A 9859-nucleotide genomic window follows, 5' to 3' on the forward strand; every position below is an offset into this window, starting at 1 on the left:
ATTTGTCCTATGTATTGGAAAAAATTTCTTCAAAAATTCAGTTTGCATTTCCTGCCATGTGCCTATAGATCTAGGTCTTAATGCATTTAACCATGTTTTAGCCTTATCTTTCAAGGAAAATGGAAACAACTTTAGTCTAATAACCTCCTCAGTGCATGTTGGGTCCATGAATGTAGAACAAACCTCTTCAAATTCTTTGATATGAAGGTACGGATTCTCGGAATCCATGCCATGAAAATGTGGAATTAATGGAATCATTCCAGGTTTGAAATTAAAGACATTTGCATTCAAAGGTAGGATTATGCATGAGGGGGTACTAGTTCTGACGGGTTGTAAATAATCTCTAAGTGTCCTATTCTGATTCATTACTTCCCGATCATGATTCTCATTTTCAGCCATGGTACTATTAGTGTCAGAAGATGACTCAAAAGAAAGTGATGCTGAGGTAAAATATGCTTGTGATTCTGTCCTAACCAACCGAGAAGTTTGGTCCCTAGTCCAACCAGTCATACAAATAAGAACATAAAATAAAAGTATATACAAGACAAACAACAACAAAACAAAGAAAAAAATAAAATAAAAATAAAATAAAGAAAAAATAAATTAAGAAAAATGTCACCCAAGTTGTGAAGAGGTTCACAACGCTACAAACGTCTTCTCAACAATATGAGAATGCTTTGCTAAACACCAGTTGTCCCGGGCAACGGCGCCAAAAACTTGATCAACTTTTAATTTCGACTTCCAAGCGTAGAAGCTGTCAAAGTAATACAAGGGTAAATCCCAAGATCGAATTCACAGGGACAATGAGAATTTAGCAAACATTTCATTTTCGCAAGACCACATATTACCGTTTGGAGTGACACGAAAATTTAAAATAATAAGCAAAGAGAAATAAATTCCTAAACTTAACCACTAACAATATTTACACCTAAATGTGGATATTTACTAAGGGAGTGTAGAGTGAATTATGAGTGAAATTGTCGGGACGTTCAAGCATAAGTAAAGCTGAAAATAAAAGAGAATCTATTTTTCTAAAATTGCTAAGATTAAAGGGATTTAAAGAAATCGTATGGAAGTTGACTTAAACTAGTAAGAAACAATTAAACAAACACTTGGGATGCAATTTTCACCCACTAATTTGATGATGGATTTACTTCTCTTTTTATTTTCTCTCAACCATTTTCTCATTCCTAGAAATCATAGTCGGATAATATAGCAATGAACCATAATTTTATTTTAATAAAACTACTTGATAAATTATATAACAATCATAGAAAGTGAAAGAAAATCATTAAAGTCATGTTACTTGTTCAAGTATCAATTGTGCCTTTACGTCTACAATTGATCTAAACCAAGAACAAAGAACTCTAATATTTTCTAGATGCACATTGAGATATAATTCATCAAATTAATCATCAAAAGCACTAAATATTGAAGTAAATCTAATCCTAAATAGTCACGAGTTACTCATAGAATCCCAAGCTAAAAATCTAGCCTATCATCTCTAGATTAACAAAATGCTCAAGAAAATTAAAATCCAACATTACCAAATACTGTTTCAAAGGAAACTGACTGAATGCAAAATAAAATATATCTCTCAAATGTGCTGCAATCCGAAACTAACATTAACAGACGGAATAGAATTAATGCACTGAAAAGAACTGGAAAAATAAAAATGAATTGAAAAGGAAGACGATGCGAATATAATTCTGAAAGAAAAAAAAATATGCGCGGACGAAAAACACAGAAAAAACTATAAAACTAAAACTGTCGGCGCACGAAACAAATTTTTCCTTTTATATCCCTGTTTTCGCGCACGCCTCTTTGCGTTTTGAGTCGGCTCCCCCAGCGTGCGTGTGTTTCCTTTCAGCTCCAGCCCAGTGCGCCGTTTTGAATCCATCTTCGTGCGTTTTGACGTGCTGAGCGTGCCCCTGCGTGCGTGCGTCCGTGCTGCGCGTTTCACTCTGCTGCATCTTCCGCGTTTCATGCGTTCGCCCAGCGTGCGTTTTGAGTTCAGCTCTCCTGCGTTTTCAGTTGGTCTGCGTTTCACGTCCCTGCAGCTCTTTTGACCCGGTGCAGCCCAGCGTTTCATTCCTTCGCCCAGCGCGTTTTGAGTTCAGTTCGCCTGCGCTTGAATGGATCCATTTCATTTCATGTTATTGTACCAGTTGGGTATTTCCAAAAATATCCATATAAATTAATATTTTTCTCATAATGTCCTGCAACACAAATATAATATGAGTAAAATTTTGGAATATTAATTTATGATGTGGTCTGGTTGCATTACAACTCTTTTCAAGTGTAAAATATCAAAATTTCATATTGAGTCAAGAATTAAAATTTACTACATAATTAAATGTTTCATTCACATTTTGATTAAACAATTCACTTACTTTAGCAGTTTAATCATGTAGTTTTTGACATTTTATCATCCACCTATGTGGAGATAATTTGGCAGAGTACTACTATACAGTATCAGACTTCCAAAACGATAATAAAAAAAAAAAAAAAAAAAACTTCATGGATTTATTTTTCTTCCTCCCTCCCTGCAATGATATCAGCACTGCCGCCTTTTCCTTTTCCGTATGGAAATGATAACCGCTTCCTGAATGATGACAAGGATCAAGAGATTCCGACTTGACTGCAGAATACGTTCATCTCTTATGACCAAGAAGAGGTTCATCAGAAGAACCTTGTGACCTTGTGGTATTTAAAACATCTTCTGAAGATTTCTTTGGGGTTTGTCCTTGCTTGTCTTGCCCTCCCTAGGGAATTATAGCAAGAAAACAGTCAGATTTAGCTTCAACCACAAAGACAACTTTTGCATGGGTAAAGTAATGGGGTGTTTTGCAACCAGTAAGCCACATAAGTAAATCTCTTTATATTCGTTATCTGTACTTCAAACAATTGCAACAAATTATCTGCAAGGAGTTTAAGGCCAAATCTTGTGTGTGTGTGGTCAAATAAAAAAACTATTTAGAAGTGAAGTAACGTACTTTTTCCTTCAAGCCCACTCTTTTTAATGAATGTAAAGATAACAATTCAAATTCATCTCAATTTTCTCTTAACCAGGCATTAACGTGTTTCTTGACAGCAAGCCACAATTAAATAGCCCATCCTAACGGTATGCAATGACTACTACCAACCTGCCATCCATTGTAAAGGCAGTAATTCCTTATTTTCAAGTTAAGGAATCAGTTCATTATCTATTATATTTGATCCGTTGATGACACGCTTCAAATATTTTAGGGTTAAAAGAGATTAGGAACAAAAATTCCCCTAGAGAAAGTACTAGCAGTCCTAAAACCACTACAGATTAAATCAGGGACCCTGGTATCAGCTCATCATTTCAACCCATGTTTTCTGCAATACCATCTTAAAGAAATCTGAGTCTCAGCACATCTTTTTATTATTATTATTATTATTAGTAAGAGAAGAGTCTCAGCTCTTAAACATTCTTAATACATATGTTGTCTTCTTCACATTGGACAAAGATTAATTTAGCTGACAGATAAGGAGCAAATAATACAATACCAACCAAATTTGGGTAACAAATAATGTTTACTTACTGCTCCCCTATGCCCCATTAGCCTCCGAATTGATGGAGCTCGTGCCACTGATGAAGCAGCTACTGCTGCAGCCACACGGATTCTACAAAACCAAATCCCCAATAACATCCATTGTCATTTTATTTTCATTTTACTTTCATCAGATCTTTATGGTTATAACTCCAATTTACCTATTATGAACATCAACATATTCATCTGTCTCATCTACAATCTCCTCCTGTATTTTGATTGATTGAATCATCACTGTTAAAGTCTCGCGGCAATTGAAGAAATGTGTGGACTGAAAGGGAATAGATAAATGAGGGGTGCACATTACCTGCAGAAGTTCTTCAAATACATCTTCCAGGGTGATGATACCAATGACTTCACCATCTTCAATATCCTCTGAAAATTGAGACAATTTATTTGTTGCCACATCATTATGTGGTAAAGAGGGTGGCCTATTCATATAGGTAAGCCTGGAAGGCCTGTCAATGTCAACAGCAACACTATCTGAATTTTCATCCTGCCTTGATAGCAAAGAAGTAGTCAGTTGGGAGTTTTCATCAGTGATGACTTTGTTCTCTTCGGATTTTTCTCCATTGAAAGTTAGAGGAAGTGTCTTGCCTTTCCCCTTAGCCTTCACCACAGCTGCCATATGACTGCTACCTTTTTGAAATTCGTTCAATATATCATACAGAGGCATATCTGCTGGAACCCTGGGGACAGCCCGCAGCACAGCAGTCAATATCCATACTTAGTTCTAAGACACAGATAATAAACATATCTACAAAGAAAACAGCATACCTTGGAATTCTGCGGATGGAAACAGCACTGACAGGAGTCTCTGTTTCAGGTCGTACAGTTAGTAGATTCTTCACCTAATCCCAAAGTGAAAGAAGAGGGAGAAATAAACTAGTTATATAATCAGCTGATGTCTAAGTTGTTAATACATATATGGTAAGAACTTGCCAACAGCTTCAAGTTCGGACCCACCAGCAGAAGTCCAATTATATTTTTCAGATTTCCAGAATAGACAGGAACTCGACTATGACCCCGCGCAAGAATTTTTCCCATTGCTTCCCTGGGTTATTAGAATTGCAAGAATACATAAAAACATCATTGAAGGATAAATTCAATATTCTAGAACTTCTACTAAGAATGGACAAACCAAATTAGTGCTGATGACTGGCATTTCAAATATATATATATTTTTTTTCAAAGCTTTGTCACAAGATAGATGGAATTGCTACATAAACTAAAAGTAAGCCAGTCATTATTCATTGCCGCCTACTTGTCAAGAAAAAAAAAGCATTCGTATGAAAAGAAACTTGCTATCTATTGCAAAGGCACATGCACTTAGACTAGTAGCCCATAGCAGAGAAGGATTAGGCACATGGGTGGAATGACATAGAAGGATGTATGGATGCAATTTTGTTAAAGACATGTTTTCGTCGAAATGAATAGTTACTTTTTGACACACCCTAAACATCTCTTCCGAACCATATTCATCACAATCTTTATCTTTTTTTTAATATAATGATAGAAGAACAATGATCTCCACGAAAACAAATTTCACAAACTCTAACAAGTTTCAGAAGCAGGAATTGATTATAAAGGAGTGGATCTGACTCTGGGTAGTAAAGTGATAAGAGAAATTTAGAAAGTAACTTCAACTCTTGGCATCTTGATGGTGAAGATGGATAAATAGAAAAAAAATAGCAACAAAATTTAGTCAGGTGCAGAAGTTACCAGTCCAACTTTGAATTGACATCCAAGGAAAAGGTTGATTCAATAGGCGTCATAGCCGCTTCAGCAGTCTGAGTAAAAAGAAAAACAAAACAAGAAGAGTGACTTTGAAATTCTGCCCAAAAATAATATCAAGGGTCTAGGTTATATAAAATGCAATATCTAGAAACAATGGATCAAAGCAATTTGGAGAAGTATGTACATAGCAAAGCATTTTGAAGGACTCAGAATCCCAATATTAAGTGTTCCCATTAAATCATAGCTAGCTGTCAAATTTGAATGAAGAGAAGGAAGAATGTAGGTGCAACCTGAGAAATGTACATTATAAGCAAGTACTATAAACCATCAAAGCATGCCCCCCCTTCTTGCCCGTCTCCTTCCCTTCTTTCCCCAAAAACTTAAATACAAAAATAAATGAGCAAATAAATAAAAGAGTGCTAGGAGCGGGCTCTAGAATAAAATTTAGGAGTGACATATGGTGTGGAAATAGAAAAAATCTACACAACCTCCTACCATTCACACAACCTCCACACACCACACTTTTTTTAATTTTTATTATTTTTTTCTTTTATCAAATATTTAATATATAAATAATGAATAGAAAAATTGAATTAGTTTAAAAAAGAATAAAGTCAAAAAAAATATATTAAAAAAATATTAAAAATTTTAAAAAAATGTGGTGTGTGGAGGTTGGGAGGTTGTGTAGCATTGCTTGTGGAAATAATGCCCTAAAGGACTCATTTCCTTCAGTTTTCCGAGTTGCATGTGAACAAGAAGCTTTGGCGGATCTCATGGTGTTATCGGGAGATCAAGCCCATTGGTACATCACTTGGCGGCACAAGATTGGGAAGTTGGTAGCTTTGAGGACATTTTTAGCCTATTGTATTCTGTGAAACCGAATGGACAACGAGCTAACATGTTATGGTGGGTACTTGCAGGTAAGGGTACATTCTCGATTCGATCCTTCTACAAGTCTCTCACACACTCGCCGAATAATCAATTCCCACGGAGAAGGATTTGGCAGAATAAGGTGCCCCCCAAAGCAACATTCTTTACTTGGACAACATCTCTGGGTAAAATTTTGACAACAGATAATCTGAGGAAGTGCAGGGTGATTATATTAGATTAGTGCTGCATGTGCAAGAAATCTGAAGAGACGGTGGATCATCTCTTACCACATTGCGAGATTGCTCAAGCGCTATGGATTGAAGTGTTTGGCCGAATAGAGTTAGCTTGGGTAATGCCTGCCACAATGGTAAAGTTTTTGGCCAATTGGACATAACTAGGAGGTGTTCCACAAATCAAAACCGTGTGGAAGATGTTCCCTATCTGCATTATGTAGTGCCTATGGCAGGAGCGTAACGACCGGACATTTGAAGATAAGGAGTGGACAATAGAGGAACTTAGATCTTTCCTTTTTAGAACTCTATTTCTATGGGTCATAGCTGTAGACTTTAATGGCCTAGAATTTCATGACTTTCTTGTTTCCATTACTGCGACCTAGATAGGTCTTATCTCTTGTATATCATCTTGTATACTTGAGCTATGCCTATTATCATTAATAAAATCATCTACTTATAAAAAATAAAAAATAAAAGAGTGATGTAAGAAATTTCCTCAGTTGTACTCGAGAATGTTTTTCGTTTTATATTTTTAAATTAAAGGACTAACTATGGAAATTCTAAAAATGCTCAAATACAACAACAATATAAAAAAAGCCACAAACATACCAGTTCGAGTTACGTTTTTTACCTTCCCAGTCAAATCTAGTGCTCCACTAATAATCGTCGTCTCATCATGTGACAGTTCACCTCCCTTCCCAGCCTAAGCATTAAAAGAGCAACACACTATAGTAAGAAGAAAAAGGCCCAAGATACATTTAGGCAGCTTAAGCATTCTCGGCATCAATGATTTTACCAAGTGATCATTTCAGTGCTTTATGTATACTAACTCCAAAGGGCCTTACCTCCTTGCCGTGGATGGAGACAAGAGCTTTTAGCTGAGCTCGCCTAAATAATGCCTCATCATGTCCGAGTACACAGTCCAGAACCTGAACCAGGTATATTTGAAGTATTTAGGAGTAAATATCAGTCAAAAGACTACCAGAAGTAGAAGATTGAGGGCATGAAGTTAGCCATAAGTTTAGTGAAAGTGCTCTTTGATATCATATGGAACCACCTCAAATGAGCAACAGCAACCAGACAAATCTCACATCCACAAGAAATTATCAGAATCCAGGCTTCTATTCTAGCTATTTTACCTTTCCGATGGGATAAGCTATTGGATAGCAAATTATCATCAAAACTCTCACAAGCCATACGAAACTGGCCCCTACAGCAAGTCCATATCTCGTGCATATTGATTGTGGAATAACCTGAGAAATGAAAGGAAGCATGATAATTGATCCCATTCAAATAAAGAAATTGTAGCTTCAAACAATGCAGCCAAACTGGCAAAAGTATGAGAGTTAGTAAAAAAGCATACCTCTCCAAAGGCAAGAACGAAAGTTACAGAAAGTATGATTGCGACGTACTCATTGAAAAGCTTATCCAGATAAATAGGAAGGGCCTGCACATTGCCAATGTCAAAGCCAATAGCTGAAAATGCAACTTAACACGGTCAAGTAGTGGTATAAATATAACAATGCCATTATCTTCAATACCTGAATTGACATAACGCCAAAGAGATTTTCCTTTTGGTTATTTTTCATTTTAAATATCATGTTTTCGTATACTTAAAAAAAAAATATCATGTTTTCGTATTGGCGCCTGGCGGATAATTTCCTCTTTAGAATCTCATATTTATCAAGTTCACAAATTTCCCCGCTTATCTAAATACATACATTGACGCAAACTATGTTCAAACATCCTATCAGATTTTTAACGCTTAGATCAAATTGATATTGATCCGAAAGAGTCGGATTAAATTCAAACCAAATTTATCACGAATATTATCAGAAACATAGATTCCAAGAACTTAATTACCTCCATGGAAGCGGCATTACACAAAAGCAGAGTCACAAGAAGCTGGTGCTGCTTTTGTACCACCGGAAGTATAGTAGCTGCACAAAAATCCAACAAAACAATATAAAGTATAATTTAAAATTTAAAATCGAAACGAACCCGGTATTACTTGCAATCGGGGACAAAGCAGCCGGATTTCGAAATGGAACCGAACCTGCTTGCTTTTTCTCGGTGGAGGTGCCGCTACGCTGGAGGATTTCGAGGTCGACGCGGCTTAGGGACATGAGGCCGAGGGTGAGGCCGGACATGATCCCGGCGAAGACGACCAGGAAGCACGATAGCCCCGCGTACACGAACCACCGAACCGATCCGAACGATATGTCGCTCAAGCCAACCTCCGATTCCAGTTTCCTAGTCAGCGACCGAGTCGCCATTACGGCATTTATCAAGTGCATCGCGGCTGCTTTCACTCTCCTTCCACTTCTCCTTCTCCTTCTTCGACGTTCGTATTCTGACTATTGTTAGCTGGAGTTCGCTGGTCCCAGAGGCTAGTCGGTGACGCTGAATTTTAGTTTGGGAAAAATTAAGAAAATGATAGTGGCTATCCCTCACAGTACATGTATTTAATTTTTTATTATTTAATAATTAAAAAAATAATTTTTAATATTTGAAGTATTTTTTATTTTTAAAAATATAAGAGAAATTAAATTGTCAATTTGTACAGCGGTTAAAGCTGGCGCAGTACCTTATAATTAAAAATAATCCGTTCATACATTTAATTTTATTTATTTATTTTTAATTAAAAAAGTAATTATTAGTATATTAATATATTTTTTAATTTTTAAAAATAATTAAACATGTTAAAAAAATAAAAATAATAAAATTTATTACGACTAGCGGTCAAAATTGGCGACCTATAATTAATGAGAGAGAATCACATGGTGTAACCACGTGGCGGAATCAACGAGGCTTCGTTAGAATGGCGTCCCCGAAATGGGGGCACGTGAGGATCTAACGGCGGTGGTGCTGTAAACCTGTCATCGCTGTTAAGGATAGTGGAGTGATCCATTGTGGACTCGCGTGTATGTCCAACTGTCCGTACGAAAAAGATTCGAATCCACTCAATGTAACAGTGACATATATTTTAATTTTTTTTTATAAAAAGTATAGCTATATTCATAACAAAAATTATACAAAAACAATCGTACAAATTAATGTTACTTTATTTAATCCGTTAGATTTATTTTATGATAAAAATAATTTTATAGTCTGACGAACTATATTAAGTCATATTAATTTGTGAAATTACTTTTATATAATCTATTTATAGCTAAAATATTTCTCTTTTATAAATATTCTGTTATGTATATTATTATAAAATAAATCTATGCTTAAAAATTTCCATTTACAACTGATCAGCATTTCTCACAATTAACGTATTTTTTTCAGCTGAGTTCAGTTAAGTTCAGTTTAATTTTAAGTTGAATCTAATATTTAAACACTCAATTTTTAAATTATTAGACTCATACCAATTCAAAACCTTCTTACATATAGAACCTATAACATTTTTCAATTTAAAATATCTTTATATATGAGACT

General features: G+C 35.6%; 1 protein-coding gene across 1 annotated transcript; it reads right to left on the reverse strand.

Moving 5' to 3' along the window:
* Positions 1-2381: 2381 nt before the first annotated feature.
* On the reverse strand, positions 2382-8837 carry LOC108995087 (DUF21 domain-containing protein At4g14240-like). Its single transcript, XM_018970592.2, has 13 exons — positions 8475-8837; positions 8282-8358; positions 7782-7865; positions 7558-7671; positions 7264-7347; positions 7050-7121; positions 5301-5368; positions 4545-4632; positions 4356-4429; positions 3886-4267; positions 3740-3786; positions 3570-3651; positions 2382-2765 (listed from the first exon to the last, which is right to left on the reverse strand). Exons 1-13 carry the CDS (start codon positions 8713-8715, stop codon positions 2655-2657), a joined length of 1524 nt encoding a protein of 507 aa, XP_018826137.2. The 5' UTR covers positions 8716-8837; the 3' UTR covers positions 2382-2654.
* Positions 8838-9859: the final 1022 nt, after the last annotated feature.

The sequence above is a fragment of the Juglans regia genome, chromosome 7 (assembly GCF_001411555.2).
Source record: "Juglans regia cultivar Chandler chromosome 7, Walnut 2.0, whole genome shotgun sequence".
NCBI lineage: Eukaryota > Viridiplantae > Streptophyta > Magnoliopsida > Fagales > Juglandaceae > Juglans > Juglans regia.